Below are 24,753 nucleotides of genomic sequence, written 5' to 3' on the forward strand. Positions count from 1 at the left end.
TCGCTCACACTAAGGTTAGTACGAGCGAGATGCATGGGAAGAAAGTTACACACATGCTAGCGAATATATCAATGTCAAACTCGTGGTAAGCTGGTAAGGCTACTGATCGGGGGTTAGGGTTAGGAGTTAAGGGGTCAGAGATTAACGGGTCGGGGAATGGCGGTTGAAGGGTTGCTGGTTCAGGATCGAGGGGTTCCTGGATCAGGGGTTGATGTGCTGTGAGGTTGAGTGATCGGGGGGCTGAGGGATTGGGTCAGTGGCGGGGCGGGCGGATGGATTTAGTTGACAGGAATTATAATTTCCCAGACGGACTCGAGACAATTCCTGGTTCAGGGTCGAGGGGTTCCTGGATCAGGGGTTGATGCGCTGTGAGGTTAAGTGATCGGGGCGTTGAGGGATTGGGCCAGTGGCGGGGCGGAGGATGGATTTAGTGTAGTAGTGACAGGAATTATAATTTCCCAGACGGACTCGAGAAAATTCCTGATTACATACATATTTATTAAAGTAATAGGTACACGAATTTAGTGTTAAACATGATCTTGTTTTTCATTCATGCGTCGCGCTCTTAACAATGCGTTAAAACTAAAAATGGAAAAATAAAAACTTTTTACAAAAAAAAGCAAACCGACTTCAAAAAGGATGAAATAAAATATTATCCTTTTTGAAGTCTATGCGTTACCAACTGATATGTTTGAAGTCGGTGCCAAGCCAAGTAGTAACAATACCAGTCAAAATAATCAGCTTTATAGCTATAAATCCCATTAGAACTGCACTAATAACTATTACAAATGTGTAAGTAATTTTGTCTGCCTCTTTGTCGCCTTTTCATGGCTAAACAACTGAGCCGCTTTAGGTGAAATTTGGCAAGAAGGTAAATTTCTTAAATTGTTTTATATTTTGAAATGTAGTCCTCTGGATAAGGGACGGGAAATTACTCAGTCCCAATCTCACACTTGCGTGCTATAGACTGTTCGAGCATTAGTAAGAAATGCTCTTTAAATAATACGACGAAAAAAAAATGCAATGGATTTCCACTAATGTGCCGACAAACATGGTACAGACTGCGCCAAGAAGGTTTGATCGTGTGTTATGAGGTGTGTTCTTAGATACAATCGACGTCAAAGATATATTTACACTTTTGCACCTTACTCCTTTGTAATAAGGCGAAAAGTGTAAACATATTTTTAACGTCGACTGTACCTACAGAAAGTACGTTCATTGTCGTCGTGTAAGGCAATCCAACGTAGGTACATCCTTATCGAATCGCACCAAAATCATGGTATGCTTCAAAATTTGGCTTGGCACCGACTTCAAACATATCAGTTGGTAACGCATAGACTTCAAAAAGGATAATATTTTATTTCATCCTTTTTGAAGTCGGTTTGCTTTTTTTTGTAAAAAGTTTTTTGGAGATTTCGTATCTACAAATGGGCAGGGTGCCTAGTCAAGGTGACAATCATTTGCGCTACGATAACGAACGCCACAAGATCGCAAAGTAATTTGATGAAAATTTTGATTTACCTAAGTATTTCAAAATGTTAGCTGGTGGAATTTACTGTTAAGTGATCACTTTGAATGATAAATGTTCAATATCGTTCAATTGGATTTGAACTTTGAAGTAATGGTAGTATTTTCCACGCGTAGGTGTGGTGAAAAAAGTTGTGTTTCTCTCGGTACCTAGCAATAGTAGTTTATGTTACAAGGGATCAAAATGATAATTTCGTCAAGGGCGGACGTTTAATCCTGAACGTAATGAGGGATTCAAGTGTTAACGCCCAAGACGAAATAATTTTGATACAGTGTGACGTGTGACACATACTGCTTTTCACTTCAACTATGAGGAAAATAAAAAAAAAACTAAACTAAACTAACTATGAATTATGATGCTTAAACAGATTATTTAAGCTAAAAAAAATAATGTGCAAAAAAAATGTAAACATAGTGTGCTAGAACAGAAAAGTGTTACATTGATTCCTCCTAGCAGGGATGAAAAAGCCCTCTCTCGAATTTGTGATGTGAAAAGTTTGTTTTTTAACTCTCTTGCCTTGAAACCTACGCACATTTCGCTGTGTTGTCAAACAATCAAGGTCATGTCGTAGTAAGAAAAATGTGTATTCTAAAAATATCTACAAAGAAACGTGGGTAAATATAAGGCTAGTAGCGCGTTCAATGAACGCCCGAGGGAGTGGGTTGGAGGCAGTGGATTGTGAACTTGCGCCCTCCACTCGCTCAGTGTGTAATGATTTAACTAAATTGATTTTTAGGACCATCTGGGTCGGGTTTTGCTTTAATTTCGCGATGTCTTAGCTACAGCTAGAGTTGCTATGTCAAGATTTCTCCTGTGTGTTGTGTGTGTGTGTTGATTTTTAGTTCTTTTTCTTGACGAGTGTCAGGTTTTTTTTTTAATCTCAGCTAACCACTAGAAGCTAGCTAAAAGTTTGGAGTTGGGTAGAGAAAAGGGAAGGTTATGCTGTGGTTACAGTAGCACTGTGGGCTAGTGATCCACGAAAAGTTTTGGAATAAGGGATTTAATGATCGCTTTTACACTTTATCGTGAAAATTGTAAGGTAAATCGTGGACGTTATCGTCCACGTTGGAGAAACAGGTCAATACTAGCCACAACAACACATTTTAGGAGCACTTTATTAGCAGACTGTTTCTAACCCAACGTCTGGCTAAAATTTACAATTTTACAAGTACACAGAATAAGTAGGTACTATATCAAACTCAACAATTTTTACTAAGGGTCAGTCGGTATGACAGCTAAAATGAGCAATAAATATAACAGCAATTCATATTTGCCATATAAATAGTACATACAACTATTTATTTTGCCAATTTGTCTGTCAGAATCTATAGCCTAATACGGAGAGTAGTAAGCTTGAAATTGCGAAGAAAACTTTACTGTTAATCCAATTGTGTGATGGTACTTTCGATCTGCAAATCCGACGGGTAAAAGAACGAATATAATAAATACGAACAAAGAAACATACATATAAAATTAATTATTATAGCAACACTTCTACTAGTAGACTGTATAATAATGTATGTAACTTTAAAATGCTTGCGTGTCATAAAGTTTTGGTTGTATGTTGCATGTGTTCTCCAATTATATTGAAAACAATATGTCGTAATATAACATGTAGGAATGAATATTTTCCTACAAAAGAATAATATTTTTACGAAAATTACCAAAACATCTGCCTCCAAGCAAAGAGAAATGAACCACGACCTATAAAATACAGTAAGTGGGGCACACAATCCCTTTTGTGATCGCATAAAACTCGAGATATGACTAATATATTATATATTTACGTTACATGTGCAATATGTTTGTCGGTATGGTGGAGAATAGATAACATGTAAAGCAACTGTGGCACTGTTAGACTTAAGAGGAAAGGCGACGAGGTCACGTGACTGCTTTTCCATACAAATTTCGAGTGGTGTGCGGTAAAACCCGATAAGTCGTGCAAAAGCGATTTTGAAATTAGAACTACCTATATGTGACGTACGTAGAGTTCTTATTTAACTGACAAAATATCTCGATTTATCGGGTTTGACCGCCCACCCCTCGATTAAGTCCCCATTTTCCTGCCTGGAGATTAAAATAATAGAAAATATTTATACAGAATTTGATGCATAAACACCGGCTATGCCCCTTTGTTTGATTTTAATGATTATAAGAGGTGAGAGCTTTTAAAAAAAACCTTTTTTGCTGATAACTTTTATAATAATTCAATAAAGTCAAAAAAAAGGGCATAGATATTATTAATAAACATTCAATTGCGTAAAAATATTTTCCATTATGTCAGTTATCCAGGGTGGAAATTGGGGACTACGTTTAAATGGAGAAGCGGTCTGTCTTCCACTATCCTCTTAAGTGATTTTAAGAATAAGAAATAGTAAATTGACTGCAGTGCAGTGTGACAGTATAATTTGTAATTTAGATTTTTTTTGTGAAAATATTTATGGGGAGTAAAGTAGGAGCTGATAGTAGTTATTTACGATACAAGTGCGAATAGGAAATTCGAAACGAGTGGCTAATTTTTAAACAGGACCGAAGGGAGTGTTTTAAATCGACACGAGTTTGTATAAGTGACAAATGCAGATTTAACATAATGGTTTCTGACTTCCTAGTATCATCTCAAAAACAAAATAATGATTAGATATTTATGAATAGTCCGTTTACTTATCTAAGCAACGCTTATTCATTTCTCATATTTTGCATATAGTTTATTACTTTTATATAATGATTTGAATTATATTTCTAGTTTTCGCTACGGGCACAAATTGCTACTTTTAAATAAGGTGAAAATTGTATCTATTTATTAGGCAGATTTTTAGATTTATGAAATAATATATACTTATTCAAAACTTCGTTAGTAACAAAAATATTAAAAATAAAAACTAAGTTTACTTTTATTCTTGTACTATTTAACTAAATGCAATGGTTCGATCATTTTGTTATAATTAACATATATTTACTTAATTAAAGGTTTTCACTATGAAGATATATCGTTTTGATAATATTAAAAATTCCAAATAAATACCTATGTTTTTTTTTGTTTTTTTTTCTTTTCTTTATCTATTGTTTAAGTAATTTATTGTCGTATTATTTATGATATGAAGCATAACAAAACATCAGTTTAATGTTATCACGAAATTAAGAACGATAATTTTGTTATTAATCGTAAATACATAATATTAAGTATAAAATAAAATAAATAAAAATATCACTCTTAGAACAACAATGTAAGAAAACTACAAATTGCAACAGGCAACTCCACCTTAGCAACATAACCTTAAAAACAATCGCGTATAATTTCACAGAAAACCCCTCTCTTGAATGCATCCGCAAAAACCACAGAAAGCTGCCTTGTACGGCAGACGCCTATCTCAATAATCCCATGTAACGTTTGCGTTGAAAAAAGCACCATATATATGCACAATTCACAGGGCACTCCCGGGAGCGTCGCCCTAATTCGTACACTCCACATATGACGTCACGCGTTCGATTTTTTAAATTAAGAATGGAATGTTTACTCACGCAGCAATGCTTTTTGATAGCGGCCAGCGCTCCATGGAGGCTTGGTATTTCATGTTTTCGATCTGCTTTTTCAGTGCCTCTTTGTCCATGGCTGCGAGAATACTGGGGTCCATCGCGCAGAATCTGTGGTATAAAGCACGCACACATAAACACGTGTAATGTATTAGAGTGAATGAGTAATGTTAGACAGGGACGGGGGAGCGTACATCCGATAACATAAACGCCTGAAATGGAACGCGGCGTTCTGAATAGCGTTCGAATTTGGAATTTGTAAATGGAATGCGCTGTTTTCGGCCAGGATTTAAATTTAAACAAAAATGTGTTAATTTTTAAAAATAATTTAGTTTATTGAAAGGTAATCTTTAACTGATTGTAATAGAGTGTGCTTTTGACTGTACGTTATCTTTTATCTTGCTCGCACAATAAGGGGAGAGCTTCAATCGTGTTTGTGTGAGTTATGCGCGCGCAGTACATTTTAAGTTTCTATGACAACCCCTTTATACACACAAAAGTTAGCTTGCGCGAACTTGGTATGGGATGTAACTGCAAGCGATTTTGAATTCTATTTGTGTGATATTAAAGTTTATTATTGTGGTATTATTGTGGTGTAAAATTAATGTATTAAGGCAAATGCCCGGTAGTTGTTGATGTTTTGTGTTCATTATTCTTCGGCGGTTTCCCTACGACATATTGGGAAATATGGCCGAAATATCACGCTCACGAACAAGTCAACTATTAAGGAAAATGGGTGTATTTATCAAATGTATTGTAATTAATGTAATAAATAGTTATTCGGGAATATACAAAGATTGCTTTGCAACAAAGAAAGATGTATTGTTTTTCACGAGGTGCAGTCATTTGCAATAATATGTTACACAACAAAGGCCGCAAAAATATCTGACACGATCTTATTTGTAGAGCCATAAGAGCGTGCACATATTTTTGCCGCCTTCGAAGATACATATTATTGCAGGTGACTCTACCTGGGTAGGTAATTTATATCATTATTAAAATAAAATAAAAGTTTTTTATTTAGATTACTTATTTGCACAAATGTATCAATTAAGTAATGTCACTTAAAAATAATTATTTAAAAAATACTTTTGGGTCAAAAGTGTTCGGAAAAGCCGGCTACTATTCTGTGGACTTACAAAAGTTAATTATTATATATTTTTGTAAGACTTCATCAAATTAATTTAGAGAAATAGAAGGTTTTAAGACGAAATTAAAAACTAAGCTTAGGCTTAGATATATTAGATTAGATACAAGTCCGTTTAAATATTGTATAATGTCTACAGGAAAGTTGCATAATAGCTCATACTAAAAAGATTTTGACCCTTTTATATTTAAATGACCTACTTATATTTAAATGATCAATAACTCCAAAGGATACTGAAAACGATGACAATAAGTCGGGTCTGCTTGATGGTAAGCGGATACCATAGTGCTCGCAACTTAAGGGGTGTCACATGCGCCTTGCCTGCTCGTCGCGATAGGTATACGAAGATGCAGTGTGTAACACTTGTAACAGCTTATGGAGTAAATCCATCCATTTAGCAGATTTAATTTCATTAGGTACCTACCTACTAACATTAAACACGGGCATTTTTAGATAATGTACATATATTTCCTAAAGCTCTTAATTTGTTTGTATTCGAAAAAGTTTGTAGACGGTCTTACCCACATTGACATTACATTTGATTCAAACATTTTTTACAAGCTTTGTAGTGAATTGAGCGTAAACAACCTTTTATAGAAGGTTTCCCATTCACTTATAACATCTGTAGGTAAGCCCATTGATATTTATTGTCTCACAATTTTTAGGGTTTCGTAGTCAACTAGAAACCCTTATAGTTTCGCCATGTCTGTCTGTCTGTCTGTCCGAGGCTTTGCTCCGTGATCGTTAGTGCTAGAAAGCTGCAATTTGGCATGGATACATAAATCATGCATTGCGACAGAACGGTAAAATAAGAAGTATAAAAATATTTTTTTTAGGGTACCTCCCATACAAAAAGTTTGTTGAAAATTTAATTTTGCTTTGTCCCACTAGTGGATATGTCTCTCAAAATGAATAAGGGTTTTCTAAAACCCTCCTCCCCCCACTAACTTTTGAACCACGGGTCCAATAAATATGAAAAAAAATCGTGAAACAAGAGCTTAGTAATACTGGTAATACTTTCAATATAAACTATAGCGAACATGATCGGTCCAGTTGTTTTTGAGTTATTGCAAAAAATCTTATTTTCTTAGTAAAAAGACTTAAGTACATGGTATAATAATATACTCCGCTCTTTCCGTCTTTTCGTGGTCACGTGACTGACACAAGCCTACGTCATCATGCGACAGCGCTATATGATAATATGCGATAGCGCTATATAAAGTGGCAATGTTATTGTGACGTAGGCTTGTGTCACTCTGGGAAGAGAAGACCATGTTTTATTAGACTCTATGCTTAAGTACAAAGCGGTGCAAAGGTACTCTTTTATGATACTTACTAATAGCCCCTGTTTTGCCTATTTTGACAGAATGGTAACTACGAAATCCTACACTGAGCATTGCCCGACATGCTCTTGGCCGATTATTTAATAATGAATTTAGCAATAATTAGGGTCGGGTTTAGAAGCCCTAGGGGATCAAATATAGCTGAGGCTAGGGATAAAATCTTTCGTTTGGTTAATGGCTTTGATACTGGTTCGTCTTTAAAATGGTACATTAAATCGTCACTTGTACTAGTACTACACCACGCGAGCCCTAACAAGCTTTTTATTAACTTGCAATGTTACATACATTGCAAGTTAAATGTATAAGTATGTACCTTTTGTACGGGTCAAATCATGCAAGTTTTAAATTTGACCCACTTCCCGACTTCCAATGAAGCTGAAAATTTGCATAAGTACATATGTAAGTCGGGTGACAATGTAATATTATGGTACCATCGAGCCGATCTGATGAAGGACACAGGAGGTGGACATAGGAACTCTGTGATAAAACAACGAAACCTAATTGTGTTTGGGTTTTTTAGAATTGTCTCGGTGAGTATTAAGAAAAGTACAGTCAGCGATAAAAGCTAGTACCAAAAATGAAAGTTTTGCCAAAAACTTATTTTGAATTTGTTAATAAGTTGCAACTAAAATCTAAATCAAAAGTACAATAGTGTCTGGATATTTAAATAATTCTGTTCAACGAAACAAAAGGCGTATTTCGGCGACGTTAAAGGACAATAGGGCACAAGATGGCGGACGTTTTGTAAAGAATATGAAGAGGATTAGAGAAGAGAAAAATGTGAATTAGATGGTGTTTTAGACATAAATATGGGCATTTTCATTTTAACTTGCACTTTAAAGCGAATCTTACGTCGTGTTTCAGTAAGGTGTAACCGTTACATTCCTGACAAAATGTATGGGATTTCACATTGACCGTCAGTTTTGTAACGATTGCTAACCGGCCGTTTAAGTGAAAATGCCCATATGAATGATGAACGGTGATATTGATCATCTGGGGGCCAATTTGACTAAAGAAACTGACAGAAGGTGACGTGGCTTCATGGTATGGTATTTAATGCGGTTTTCACCTACGTATTAATAGAGTGATCCTTGAGGAGGGTTTAGGTGTATAATTTGTTAACCCGTGCGAAGCCTGGGTGGGTCACTAGTCTTTTTTATGTATGAGAAGACATAGGTACCTAATTGCAGACATACGAACATACACATCCACAACACAGTTTAAATGGCTACGCGAATGATAATTATGCCAATGGACGCTTAACCATACAATAGACCACTTACAAACAATGCATGATTCATACAAATTGTCCATACAAACCTAGATACGTGTGTCGATTAAAGACTAATAATGATACAGTTAGCAGCAGAAGTTTATTAATGGGTTCTAAATTAATAAAATGAACTAAACTGAACTTTATTGAGCAGATAATAAGAGCGTATAATTTTGATCACCCCGCCCGGTTAGCAATTTCTGCTACTGTCTGTATCTAATGGAAAAGACAAGTGTTCTAATAAATGTTTATATTCAATAGATTTCCCTTAGTTTGGTACAAAGAGACAACGCACCACGTACCTATGTGTGTGTGTGTGTGTGAGCGCTAATATGGAAAATGAATTTTAGGCACTTACCATTTTTGTTTCTTAAAACAATCACATAATTTATGGAGTTAAGAGGCATATTGATTCCAATTTTTTTATAACATCTCGAAATATTAGGTAGGTATTTAATCGTTTTAGTGTGAAAATTATAGGGATGTATTGTGGCGTTTTGAACAACAACAGCACTTTTGAACCCAGTGCTAATTAAGATGCGGCGAAATGTGCTAGATGTGCCCCGGTATTTGTTGTTAATTGTCAATAAAAACTTGCGACATTACCTACTTAGTTTATCAAAATTCAATCAAAACTGCATTAGTGCAGGAAATGACCAATATACTGTGTCGGGATGCGAATGGTTATTCACCGACGGTGTATGTTTATTTATATTAGACAGTCTAGCATGAGTTGCGTTCTCGCGCGCGAGTCCATACTTGAAGTCGCGCTACATGTAACTATGGAGTCGCGCGCGAGAACGCAACAGAACTCATGCTAGCAGGTCAGGGCACAGAATAAATAATAGTACTAGGTACAGAAGACTCAAAAACGCGTTACGATCAGCACAGATATGGCCGCTAGGTGGCGACAGCGCCACGCGCGGCTTATGGCAAACCCCAAAATTGGGGCCGAACGGATGTACTTTTAGCTACCTGTAGCAAAGCGACGAAATCGCGGAGTGAGCCACGCCTGGTCAGGGGCCTTACCATGATGTCCTTATTGCGATTCTGTTTAGGACCTAAACTGAATTGCTAAGGGACGGAGTTATGCGACTTATATAGCTCCCTCCTTTAGCAATTCAGTTTAGGTCCTAAACAGAATCGCAATAAAGACATCATGGTAAAGCCCCAGGTCAATTGGACGAGATGGGGTGAGTCGATCTCTATCTAACTAGTGAAGTTTGGATCGGATCTCGAACAAATAATTCTAGTAACTTGTTATACAAAAAAGTTGAATAAAACATGCCTTCGGCACTGGCATCAGAATGTTTGCACCTGGTACGGAACGGAACCTTAACAAACTCCTGTAAAAAGTTTGTAGAGCTCGTCCAACAAGCATGCATAGTGTAAGGACTACAAACAGTAACCTATCTTCGATAATTTTGAAATTTACGTTCGACGGTCATATATTCCAGTTAACTTATGCTCGATCCCTATTACTAATTCACGTAACTCCAAGATAACTGAGCCTCTGCAAGGCAGTCTTCAAGTCTTCAGTGAAGACTTCACATTGGATGCGGATCCCCACACCACTCCTGTGTGCGAGCGGGACATGCGTGTAAGACGCTAACTCGCTTGCACATCGAGCGCAGTGCGGATCAACATCTGGGTACGTAGACAAGTCTCTGTCACACTAATATGGAAGAGTGATAGAGAGATTAGAGAGATAACTACGCGGGTGGTATTCCACCTATCTAATTTCTTTGTCCAATTGGGTATTGCGTCTCACATTTTGCTTTAATGAGAGAGTGAGACGCACTGACATTGGACAAAAAATTGGACAGGCACTACGGGCTACGGAGCGTGAACGATTGGCAACTTGTCTACGCACCCAGTGTGGTAATCGCGTAACCACGCGTATGGGTACCTACGTGTTGTGTATCGACACAGAATAAATATTAATAGTACTACCGTACAGAAAGGAAACTTCCTACAAAATCGAAGTTTGACAAGGTCGAATCATGCTATACCTTTCTATTATATGGCACTATCCCTTTCGGCTATTTAGGGTTGTCAAAATTCACTTAAGTCATTATCTTATCTATGGTCGTGCACTCAAAGGGACGTCAGGATGTGTCAACCCTAATAATTGCTCGAAGCAATGCTGAGCCGAACGGAGCCGAGTTTGCCCGAAGGAAGGAGTTTCGCACCCCTAGTATCGAGCGTTCCCGCGTAATTTATTATTTTATTCAAAGATGAACTACTCTATATTATTTAGCTCTGACGCCACGTAAAACCGCTGGTAGCGGTAAACTCACGGAAAAATTCCTATAACATCTCATAATTAATTTTTAATGTTTTTCTCATCACAGGCAGCCGTCGAGATAAAGCCACAATGGCCCATAAACGACTTTTTACACGGCTTTTGTCTTCCTAATTACATTTATCGAAGATTTCGTGAGGAGCGTATATTTTCATACGGTTTTCTCAAGATCTAGTTACTCGTTTATTACAACTCTGATAAGGCAATGAAAGGATTTTTATACACACTTTTTAGCAAATGACCGTATAATAGTTATTTGTTTCACTCGGGGGCAAAGTTGTTGTTTAACCGCTCGTGCTAATATTGATACCCGAGCAAGCGAAAGATTCCAAAATTGAACCACGAGCGTAGCGAGTGGTTCGAAAAATGGAATCTTGAGCGTTGCGAGGGTTTCAAAGCACGAGGGTTAAACAAAATTTGCCCCCGAGTGAAACACAAAATTTTTCACCACACCACCCCGAAGCAAATATGAAATGTAAAATATCAAACAAAATCAAATTCAAATGAATGTTATTAAATATTTATCATCCGAAATCATCATTTAAAAGTCATTTCTACCAGCAAACATAAGAAAACAACTCAAAATTTGCATTTGATTACTTTGCCTCACATGTGAATTACTGATAGCAAAGTGCAACTTTGCTATCCGTTTTTGAAGTGCAAAGTAAGCCTTTCCGACCTGGTGTGGTGAAAATAGTTTTTTCTTGCTTAATATTTCGATATACCTCTATTATTTGCAACCTTTTTTTGTTTTAAAAGGAAATACGCTGCCCAAAATGTATCGTCAAGAAACTCAGCGATATTATATTTTTCTAATCAGGCCACGTAGCCATCATGCCAATCGCTTACGCTCCGTATAGAAGCGATCAAAACGCAACTGTCACTGTGGCACTTTAATTAGGTAACGAACTTTATTTATGTAGGTAAGAAAACGCAATTGAACTGAACATACGACTCACTAAGTATTTTTTATATTCTGAAACTTTTTCAGAATATTCCGAAAAACTAGGTACCTACTTCAGTACTGACACTGACATAAGTACGTAACGTATACCCAAACTATAACATCGGCTTCAACTCAAGCTAAATTAAACCTTCTATAAAGCTTTATTTCCATCGCAAGTTGACAGAGCAGCTTGATTAGATCACGTCAGTCATTTCGCAGGCAAAATGGCGTAATTGCAGTAATAGTTGGATGGCGACAAATTGAGTTATATTGTCATCTTTCAGCCGTGGACGGATAAAACGGATAGGGCGAGAGCCAACTGGTTATAATATAGCCACCAGTAGGTAGCTACTTTAATACATAAAGAAATAAAAGAGCTAGTTAGTAACTACATTAATCCATAGAGAAATAAAAGAGCTAGTTAGTAACTGCATTAATCCATAGAGAAATAAAAGAGCTAGTTAGCAACTACATTAATCCATCGAGAAATAAAAGAGCTAGTTAGTAACTACATTAATCCAAACAGAAATAAAAGAGCTAGTTATTAACTACATTAATCCATAGAGAAATTAAAGAGCTAGTAAGTAACTACATTAATGCATAGAGAAATAAAAAAGCTAGTTAGTAGGGTTTCTGCTCGAGAATTCTCGGGGCGAGAAATCTCGAGAAATTTGTCCTTCGTCAAGATGGGAAAAAAAATCTCAATGCCTCGAGAACTCGAGAAATAAATCTCTTGTGATAAACTAACAAGAAACACGCGTATAAAGACGTGATGTGTGTATAGTGTATTTCTTTAAGCAGTTAAATAAATGTAAACAATGTTTTTTTTACATTTTCAGGTACCTAACCTAAAACACTTATTAGTTACCCAACCAAATAAAGAACTGCTTTCGGTTTTACTTTTAAACTACTACCCTTAAATGTCTACATAATTTGTCTCGTTTTATGTTTATTACTATAGGTACTTCGTTTTTTAGCATTAGAAAAAAGGTCAACAATCTAGACACGTCAAGATATTTCTATTGAAACAGGCTTTAAAAATTTTGAAACTGGTACTTATGAAAGCAAAATGATATAAATGATCGTATGATATAGGTATATAATTTATAATTGTTACATATTTGCCGTGAATTACACGTCATGATCGCTTATCTTCTTTCTAACGCTAAAAAAAACGAATTATATGGCCATGTAATAACAAAATATTAGAAAACTAAATTACTATTGATAAATCAAATCATCCCGATACATATTATTCCTACTAGCAAAATAGCACAATATTAGCAGCTTCATTGTTACGTTGAGTACCTACCTAAGTATTCATATTATCCCTACTTCGAAAAACTTGAATATTCTTGCCTCAATTTGGATGGTAAAAATACAATATTGTGGTTTATTTAAGTACATTTTGTTAAATACCTAAAGAAATACACTAGGTATAGCATATCACACCGCCGGCGCGCACGCCTGCACCTATAGTTTTTTTTGTTGTTGAATTTTGATAATTAAGGGCAATTTTTGGTAGCTAAAAATTTGCCATTTGTTTGATTATTGATCTGACCTACGACTCCTATGAGTCTGATTTGGATTAAAGCTAAAAAATTAAAATAACAAGGTGTTTCTTGAAACTTTCAAAATTTCTCGAGATACTCGAGAAACTCGAGAAATCCTGGCCGAGAATTCCCGTGCCTCGAGAAATAAAAAAGGTCGAGAAACCAGAAACCCTACTAGTTAGTAACTACATTAATCCAAATGGAAATAAAAGAGCTAGTTATTAACTACATTAATCCATAGAGAAATAAAAGAGCTAGTAAGTAACTACATTAATCCATAGAGAAATAAAAGAGCTAGTTAGTAACTGCATTAATCCATAGAGAAATAAAAGAGCTAGTTAATCCATAGAGCTTAGAGCATTTAATAAGTGGAGACGTCATGGCTGTCATTTTCTGTACAAAACAGTTTTTGCGGGGGAGGGGACGTCAAGTGTACTGTATATAACCTGGGGGCCTAGCCAAGATGACAATCGTTAGTAGAAAACCGTAAATTGATACTTAAATAGGTTATGTATAAAAATAGTCACGTGGCTTTTCGTAGCATCTGTCATCTAGATATTTTTTTTCTTCTCGTTTGGCATTTCCCGATGTACGATTGTTACCTAGGGCAGGCCCTACTATATCTAAATATCTAGATAGATAGACAGACACCAATTCGTTCAATTAAATTACCTATTCATCGTATTAAGTGGATAATTCTGGACGGCCTTTCGGCCCGTCTCCCAGAACGGGGACAATGGGGTCAAGTGGACTACTTAAAATATTGATTGTATTCAATTTTGGCGTGAAGGCGATGGCGGCTTGTACAAAGTAAGAGGGATTAGAATGTTGAAGCCTTTGAAATACTTATTATAGGTACTTAAGTCTGGGATTCTATATTCTAAATGGTGCGGCGTGTTAAAAGAGTCGATTGTTTGTAAGATGAATAATATCAGTTTTTTTTTTTGTGTTTCAAGTTGTGTCAAAATTTAAACAAGTTAGTACCTATTAATGCTTCCGTTTTAATTTTAGTGTTAGCGCTTTCCTTTTTTTGGTACCTATTGCAAAAAAAAGTCACAGATTGTAAATATTTTTAAATCATCGCAAATAAAGAAGTACCCATTATACCTATTAGAAAGGTTCCGTACCAGTTCCTTCCGTAAAAGGTAAAAGCAAAAAGGGCGTATCTTCCAAGCACTTACGTCCTTTATATCTAGTATTTGATGTATCTCATTGTTCGAATACGGCTGGTATTTTCAGTAAGCTCAACCGAAAATTTCAGAAGTAGTTTTTATTGAAAGCTTCTACATATTAAGCTTGATTTGTTTCTTTTATATTTTAGGGATATTATTTCTATAGGTAGGTAGGTATAGGTATTTGTAAATGATCTCTATTGTTTCACATAAAGTTTTAAGTCATAATGTATTGTTTGTCGACATTTTTGTTAGTCATAATTTGGTTTTTCTCAGAAACACGTAACTTTTCAGTATTGCCATTTTAAAACAAACCTAACCTAACCTATCTATAGGATAACCTTACGAAAACCCTGAAAAGTTAACGGTTTCAAAATTATGACTACCTAATGATAATCTGACAATCATTACATTATGACTTTCAATAATTATGTCAAACAAAGACATCTGATTTATAAACCTTATACACCTGTAGTTATTTCAAAAGACAATCAAACGATGTTCAATTGTTCACACACGTTGTTTTTTTTATATTTTTCTCTATATGTGGCACAGGAAAAGGTACCTTATGGCGGCTGGCGCTTACGCTGTTATTCACGACGCGCCAATACGAATACACTGCTTCGCGTCGTAATTTATTTTAAGCGCCAACCGCCATAAGGACCTTTATCCGTGGTACGTCACATATTTGTGCACATTTTTACCCATCCCGTAACAAGCTTACAATCTCATGCTCGGTTGTGCACCGGCGTTGCAAGTGCATGTGCATGCCCAATTGCACACGCCGGGCGATTTGCACAAGTGCTGAGTCATGTCGGCGTGATCACATAACGCAGACTACCTCCCATAGATCCCGCGTTATCTTGTATAGTTCGTTTTTTTTAGCATTAGAAATAAGGTAAATAATCTTGATGAGTCTTTAAATTGAAAAACACATTTTAAAAATAAGTTACAGCAAATATGTATATAAATATAAATATAATACGATCATTTATATTCTTCTTCTTTCATAAGTAATAGTTACTGATTTATAAAAAGCGTTTTTAAGCAATTAAAAGACATGTCAAGATCACTTACCTTCTTTCAAGTTCTTTCTAATGCTAAAAAAACGAACTATAAATGGAGCATTCCACGGGCTGTCCGGTACAGACGCATTTTATTTCCTGTGTTGCGACTGTTTTTCGGTATTTAAAGCAGGCGATTATTTTTCTGTGCACATTTTTGACCATTTGTCATAGAAAAGGAAACTCTTATATGTACCTGCAATTCCTGCAAATCTTCAGAAAATTCGCGTTTGTATGGGACAACGGTAGACATTCATGGAATGCTCCATTTTATGTTATTTTGTTTTATAATTATTTAAAAATTGTGATTTCTGACACAAAGATTATTCAGGAATATCTAAACGAAATGAGATAAGTTTAAAAGTTAAAAAAATATATAAACTTTATACAAAATACAGTACAATACAAAATATTCAAACATGCAACACAAAAGCATTTTAAACGAGAGACATCTTAATGTAGTATCTAGAGTGCGTGATCTGTGACACGTTCGTTCAATGTATTGAAGGATAAAGACTGGAGCGATTTGGGGTTTCCTAGAAATTCATCTTTGGCCAGTGTTAGTTGAAAAGTTGACACTTTATTTTTACTACATAATTATGGTATGTTGAAAATGGTTGAAAATGTAGGTCATACTGAAACAACATAGTGAAACTATGGGGCCTACCCCGATCTCGCAAAAAAAACTGCTTGTCTCATACATTTTAGCGAATCACATTTAAGTTTTTCTCTAGATATCTATAATAGCAGATTTTTTTGAGATTACGGGGTTGGTTCTGTAGAATTTTTTTTTTCAATTTGAGTATATATTCACCCCATGGATTATATTCAGACATAACAAAATCATTAATCAACCTGAACCTACCGAAGCTACCTAAAGCAATTTATTTTAACCAGCAAAAGCTATCCACTTGAGTATTCGATAAATTAAAAAATACCAGCTGTCAACACAGTGCATCTTCATACATCTACATACATGCAGCAATAGGCATGTGATACTACCTGGTTGCAAGCGTCCATATGCTATGATATCTGCTTACCATTAAGCACGCTTGTTGAGTACCGCCGTGGTATAAAATACTTAGATTGTATTTTTATTTGACAGTGATAATTACGCGGGGAACTTAATACGAGTAGGTAAATTCATTGTAACAAAAAAATAATTTAAAATTTGCCCAAGATTGGTAGTTCCAGATGCTGTGTTGTTTTAAACGTCAAACTTCTATGAAATTATGTCGTATAAATAACACTAGCACGGTGTGTGCTAATCATTGCAGACTTATCTGAGACAAACCATTCTGGTTTAACGATGCTTTTGGATCATAATATTATGTAATTGTGATTTATCTCTAATTAAAAAAAAAACCTTGGTCGACCTCAAGTACATTTTATGGCACGTGCACAAAATGTGCCATTATGTTCGAGTCCCGAGATGTGTTTTATGAGCGGTAGGCGAGGCGCTTTGCTTAAAGTTTTCCTTTTTGTTTAGGTACTTACTTACTTTAACTTTAAATGATAGCTGTACTCACTTGTGGTTTCCTCGTAGAGTGAAATATCTTCCAGTCAACTAGTGTTAGTCGTTAGCCTCTTGTTGCAGGAATGACCTGAAAGCATGCTGTTATGAAACGATCGAAGCCTCTAGAAATATTTAATGAATCCGTGCAAGTTTCCATTGCACTGTATGTGGTGCATCAATTGCAATCTGCCCTCCTAAGCAAAAAGGACGTATTTTCAATGAAAATTTAATGGAAATACCGCTTTTTAGCTTAGGAGGGCAGCAATGGTGGCTGACAATTTATTACAGTAAAATTATATACAATTTAAGACTATTATTATTAACTACGTTAAGTGTAAGACCCTAGTTTGAAGTTAAGCGACACAATTGGAATTGTTATTTACGATACAAGTGCGGAAAAGAGGAGATTCGAAACGAGTGGCGATAAATTAAAACACAACCGAAGGGAGTGTTTTAAATCGACAGGAGTTGCGAATTACCTATTCGCACGTGTATCATGCAACGTTTTACAGTACGTATGGCCCTTTAAACTTTTGACATACACACGAAAAGTGCTATTTTACGCACTAGTGCGGGAAAATGGGGCCATATGTATTGTAATAGTTATTTGTTTTACAAGTGGGCAAAGTTGTTGTTTAACCTCTCGTGCTAATATTGATACCCGAGCAAGCGAAAAACTCCAAAATTGAATCTTGAGCGTTGCGAGGGTGAAACAAATTTAGCCACCGAGTGAAACACAAACATTTTCACAACACCAACACAAGGAAAACACTAACCGTAAAATATCAAACAAAATCGAAGCAAATCGATTCAACATGAATGTTATTAAATATTTATCATTCAAAATCATCATTTAAAAGTCAATTCTACCAGCAAACATAAGAAAACAACTCAAAATTTGCATTTGATTACTTTGCCTCACATGTGGATAAAATGCAACTTTCTTATCAGTTTTTGAACATTCAAGAGATCCTTTACCAGGCTGGTGTGGTGAAAATATATTAAAAGTATTTTCTTCACGAATTTGAACCTGTCTAGCTTGCGTATCAACAAGATCCTCCATCCCCCAACCCTCCCTCGTACCGTTACCGTATATTTACCGCCGATGAGACCCACTGAATACCATCTTTATTGACTATGTCATGTCATGCATTTGTACAATGTAAAATATTCACACCACAAGACCGGTATAATTTCGACCTTGGATTGCGCACAGTTGTTACAGATCTAGGGTTCAAGTTATATTAGTTATGCTAGAAGTTGAGTTGAGACAACATCTTCTGTGGAAAGACAGGATTTTGCGAGCTCGAAAGTCTTTTGTTTATAGGTTCGGTGTTAGCCACAGACCATATTTGAACTAGATTTTTTTTCTTTTTACATCGATAATCCTCGTGATTCTGAGTAAAATAACTCAAAAGTTGATGGATTTTCGAAAAAAAGTAAATGGTACACTTTTAAGTGAAAATGCCCTTATAGGGCAACGGAGTTGGCGAGTTGGCTTAATTTCTCGAAGACCTTCATTGATTTCTTCGCTTGGATTGGTTGGGCGTTGGGCGTATGACTTGAAAGATGGAACTTACGGCCCTATTCGAACATTAAGATACGTCAGTTAATAGATCTAGAAACGATATGGATTAGATATGTCAGTGTCAAATGTGACGATTCTTCAAACAAAAACGTAACTTTTGACACTGACACGACATCTAATCCATATCGTTTCTAGATCTATTAATTGATGTATCTTAAAGTTCGAATCGGGCAGTTATTTTAAAATGTGATGTTATGTTAAAAATGACCAAAATGTGACACGGTAAATGAAACACTTAATGTAGTAATAAGCTAGTAAAATAAATAAGCGATCAAAAAACAAACAAGATTCTATCATTAAGCTTAGAATAAAGGAGATCGTCGATTTTGGGCCCAGAGTAAACCATCACGTATATGGTACAGACTATTACAGTAATTATATACGCATTTTATTACTGAAAAAGATATAATATTGGGTAAAAATGAAACGGGAATTAGAAATATATAATTAAAAGATATTATATTATTCATTTCCGTAAATCAATGTATTATATATTAACAAAAGCCTTGCCGTCGTCAACATCTTTATTAGCATTGACATAACGCTCAAATTCACACAAACCGTGAGGTTTTTTCACTAAGGAGTAACAAAATCTCATTGCATTAAACTATAAGGTGGGTAGCCATGAGTCATAGTTGACATAAGTGCGTTTCGATACTATTCAAAATATTATTAGTGTCATTCATTATTTATTTAATATATACCTACTATTAAATTCTAAATCGACTGTAAAAATGCCTAAAATAAGTAGTTAAGAAATATAGTAATTTGACTTTTTATTTAGTTACATAGTTTGGAGATTTAAACGAATTCAGAATACGACGATATCATGCTACTTTTATTTAACTAAACGCAACCATTTTTAACAATCTGTCAAATATTTTCACGTAACGCCAACTTGAAATAAACCTTACTTCATTGAAAGAAGATTTAAAATGAATCTGTTCACTCTCCGTAGAAGTAACAATGAACTTCCGAATAAGATCAAAATATAACTTTTTATTGAACGCGGATACGATTTCAGTTTCATTTACATGTCAGACTTTGTCTATTTTCTTTTAAAAAGTCTCCGATCTCCTTTAAAAGTGGAAAAATTACTGCCATGTGTGAGACTTGAACTCAACTCTCTGCATTGAAAGATTCAGAATAATTATCATTATTATTGAAATATAATTATTATATTAAACATATGATTTTTTTTATTCCATACGGCATCGGTGACAAACAAGCTTGCGGTTCACCCGACATTAAAGATTAGCCGTATGGTCGCTTGTAAATTGCCGAAAAAATATATGTTGTTCAGATGTACCTGTGTAATGATTTTGATGCCCGCATGTACCTAGTCTTGTTGTTAGCGATCCATACTACGAAGCAAATTGTCCTGGGTTCAAATCACTACATAACAGCGTGCATAATTTATTAACAATTGTTTTATTACGAAATATTTAGAAACTTTTCTTCGACATATCAGTAGGTACCATCGCACACACTGTTAACTGTACATCGGTGAACTTTATGCCTTTTGTAATAAGGTCCATCGATGTACACAATGTACAGTACAATGTTGCTGTTTGTACTACATACGTCATCAATGGATTAGAAGCATGTACCCAATGGAAACATTGTCTGCCCGCCTTCAGATCGATGGCCAGCAATTTTAAGTCGGGTTTCCACTGCGAGTGGACACCGGCTTAACTCCAACAAAGATTCGAGCGAAAATGGCTGAGTGACAAAACTAATCAAGATTTCGGAACAGACTCCGTATGGACTCTTCAGAATAATCAGAACTCTTTTTAGCAGCAAACTACTTGAACTAGTTACTGAACTCAGCTTTATAGGTACCGTAAAATCAGGTAACTAAAGTTCTTAAGTACAACTATGGTCCAGTTTTTAAAGTTGATTCTTAACGAGCCTTTATGATTTCAACTCGTTCCATTTTGGAGCTTAGATACACTAATACTCTTTCTATAATATATACTCAACATAACTTTAAAAATACTTATACGTACATATTTTACTGGAACTTTAATTTGGACCTAGGTTGTAAATCAGGTGACTTTATACCAGGTATAGATTTCTGCAGGTTATTAACGTATCTGCCATCCGCGTCACATCCCCGACAAAGTTTTTTTTGTTGTGGAAAACCCCTACTACGAGTAATAGCAACAATCTTAACTGATCTACAATGTACCTTATGTCTTTACAATAAGGTTGACGAATTGTCAGCTAACATTGTGCACGATGTACCTATTTAGCATGAGTGTATCTAATTAGTCTATCGCTACTGTACACGTCCGACCTTCCATGCCACGTCTATTGTTTCTTAAACTACTTATGGCAGCAGTGGTGACAGTTTTAAAAGGTAATCGTCACGAATATGAACATAATTAGGCGGTTCTCTGGGGTAAGCAATTTAGCGTGACTTCGGTGGTCATTTCTTATTCATTGTCTATTTTGTATGTGGCTCAAACTAGCTGTAACTTTAGGAAATGGTGTTCCTTAAATAACTGTTGAAATAGTTACCTTTTTTTTCAAAACACCGAAATCAAATGCACGCACGGAAATCAAAATAGACCTCGTGCGCTTGAAAAAACTTAACTACAATACAAGATATTTTGACAAACATCAATCTCATATGCAGTGTAATAAACGATAGCAAATTTATTTCTATCTCAAAGAGGCATTTGAATCCCTCACTAAACTCAATCCATGATGGGTCATTTTCTGAACGCGATTTTTTCGTGTACGAGATGAAAATGGGAAGGTAGCATCAGAAGATAATATGTACCATTTTTTTTTAGAGAGAAATCACACTTTTTTTTCACTAACTGAATCCGTGAAAGTTATTTCCATGCTAGAATCTATGCATTTTATTTTGGAAAAATGATTCGCTCTAGATTCAACAGGCGTCACTCGACAAAACGACAAGGAGGAAAATCAAAAGACGCAAAAAGTTTGCGAACCCTGGCTTAACCATTATAACCGTGTCGAACCTAATGATGTGTAAAAGTAATCAACGTGAAACACTACATCGCGTAACCGATGAGCGATTACAATCGTAATCGGTTCGATCGTGATAGAATCGATTGTCTGTCATCGATATTACAATCATTGTTTCATAGCATTGTAATGTGTTGATCTAATAATTTAGATTTATATTACGAATGTTTTTGGTCATATTTACAATAAATTCAATCTCCTATTGAATATTTACCCAATGCCCAGTAAAGTCTGTATAAAAGCGGTACAAACGTTGCTCATTGGCAAGGCGTACGAGGACACAGAAAGACTACTAGAAATAGTCACATAGAAGTTAAGAAAGATTTATATGTGTGTTGTACAAACTAATTGCTAAGTATGTCACCATTTAACGTTCTAAAGAGTAGAATATAGTCATAGTCATATAGTTTATTGTTATTATAAATAAATAATCATCTTGTTTGGTAAGCACTTCCCCACTTATACACTGACCTACAAAACGTGCATACCTAAGATACAAGTAAATGTTTACTTAGTTTAGGTATTGTTCAAATTTCCATTAGAGTTTAGAAAATACATATTTGTATCGGTATTAATATTGTTAAATTGATCTGTACCTATCTTAACCTGAATCCATGAATTACTAGTATTTAAGTATAAATTGTATAATTACCATTGTATAAATCAAATTAGCATAAGTTTTAATGAATAAATATTATCTTATCTAAAAATATTATCTTATTTAGTTGTATAATACATATGTACCTATGTATAAATGCGTCACGTTAACATTTGCAATTCACTTTTCATCGATAAGACCATTTAAAGACTTGAGCCTCTACCATCAGTTTTAACATTGACATAACGCTCACGTCTACGTAATTTACTTTCTGTACATCTCGCTTCCACTATTGCTCGCATATGCGAGTACGAGCGAGATGCATAGAAAGTAAGTTACGTAAACGTGAGCGTTATGTCAATGTCAAAACTGGTGGTAGCCGTATTGATGCCTACCAATTTGTAGTCCAGTCAAAGTGTCGCGCAGCTAACCTCAAATTCTAAATGAGTTAATGAGTTTAATTAAAATTGGTGTCTAGAGAATTCCGCAAGATGGCAACTGCGCTGTTATTTCTATTTCACAAGTATATACTCGCTTCAAATCGACCAGTATTAGTTGGTCTTTGAGTAGTCATAGTTAAGGGAAGTTGAGGTCTCGATTATATTGGTTTGCCTGTGAATGTTTGCTAGGAGCAAATGAAATAATAGTCCTTTTAAGCCGCTGCCTGACAACAGAACAATTGGATTACTTTACCGCATCGTGGCTTACGTCCGCGAAGGGAAAAAAAAACGATTGTTGGACAATTTTCCTTGTGCGTGAGGTAATGGGTATTTTATAATGCAATCATTTATCTTTTGGTATTTTCAGAATATGCTTATTAACATATTTTATATGCAAGTCATATATATGCCTTAAATTTAAATAATTATACGAAATTAAAATCAAAGATAAACCAATAATAGAATAGAGAAAACACGTGTGTTTACAAATTACGGTTCAAAACTCAATTTTCTTGTTAAATAGACTGTTACGTGTCAGTGTCAATAATTCATAATATTGTTTTTATATCCTCAGATGTTACTTACGTGTTATATAAAACAGCAGGTGCAATTATTGTTCGCATAGTATCGAGTTTCGCAATCTACTTTATACCTAATACCTACAGTTAGCAAGTGTTATTAAAACAATTGTAATTATACTAATCTAACCGCCCGCCTGGTACTTTGAATTTAAAGTTTTTATGGGTACTTACACGCCAAAAACATAACCTTATTTTTGCTATTATGCCGCCGGGTGAAAATACGAATATTAAGACATATGGTAACATACACTGAACACTCAATTAAATGTATGCATATTCGAGAATTTCAGGTTAACAGTTCTACTATTTTCTAATATTACCTGTAGGTACAACGTTGAGCTAGCTTTATGACATGATAATTTTCCCAAGCAAAACTAAGTAAAACAAAACATACAAACTTTGCACAATCCAATCGCGCACAACACCAAAAACAAGCGTAAATGTAGTTATTTCAACAAAAATATTGGCCTACTCTGACGTTCGCCGCCGACGAGACACTAACTCAATTAGAGCTAATTTAATTACTCCAATAATCCTCGCTTGACACGACACTGCCACGAATTTACCTCAAAAACACGTCACTTTTACCTCAAAAACAAGAGGCAGATATAACTAAAATCAATCGATATATCGATTGACTTTTGTTATTTACATCACTGGCCACTAAACACCAAAGACAGGAATAGAAAAAAAAAGTGTTCTAATTTTAAAATCGTACCGTTTTTAGATCGTGTCCTAATGAAAAACAACCGTCTATCTTGAGTGCTAGTGGGACTGTAATACAGACCTACTATGGGCTCGTTCGCGCCACGGTCTGATTGAGAAAGCATGTATCATGCAACGGGGAATTAAAATATCTTTTGCTGTGAATATTAACTAACGGATGTTCCATTGATTTACCTATTTGCGTGTAGCAGCTGACAATGGTTAATGAGTGTATTTAAATTTCGATAAATTAGATCACGATTTAGCAAAGCTATTTGCGTTTTCGTGATTAATTAGCGAGAAAATCAGTTTGCCGTTTGAAGTACGAGTATATTACAAGAAAGCTTTTATTTTAACGAAAGGAATAGTTGAAGTGTTTTTTAAACTAATTATTTTTAAATTTCTCCTGACTTTTCTATTTTTACGTTATGAAAATGTTGCAATGTCTCTGAACTTCTTTCTA

General features: G+C 35.3%; 1 protein-coding gene across 2 annotated transcripts in view; it reads right to left on the reverse strand.

Annotated features, from left to right (window-relative positions):
• The window catches only part of LOC134791326 (guanine nucleotide-binding protein subunit gamma-e), a 54,841-nt gene extending 30,446 nt beyond the window's left edge, over positions 1 to 24,395 (reverse strand). Inside the window, exons 1-3 of one of the 2 annotated variants that reach the window (XM_063762343.1) lie at positions 24,304 to 24,395; positions 17,392 to 17,466; positions 5,048 to 5,170 (exon numbers count right to left, since the gene is read on the reverse strand). In XM_063762343.1, the coding sequence (XP_063618413.1) occupies positions 5,048 to 5,160 (113 nt within the window). In that variant the 5' untranslated portion in view covers positions 5,161 to 5,170; positions 17,392 to 17,466; positions 24,304 to 24,395. Of the gene's footprint in view, positions 1 to 5,047; positions 5,171 to 17,391; positions 17,467 to 23,983; positions 24,132 to 24,303 lie in introns of those variants that run through there. The other variant, XM_063762341.1, reaches the window with a different exon arrangement.
• Between the last annotated feature and the right edge of the window lie 358 nt (positions 24,396 to 24,753).

The sequence above is a fragment of the Cydia splendana genome, chromosome 6, assembly GCF_910591565.1.
Source record: "Cydia splendana chromosome 6, ilCydSple1.2, whole genome shotgun sequence".
NCBI classification, from domain to species: domain Eukaryota; kingdom Metazoa; phylum Arthropoda; class Insecta; order Lepidoptera; family Tortricidae; genus Cydia; species Cydia splendana.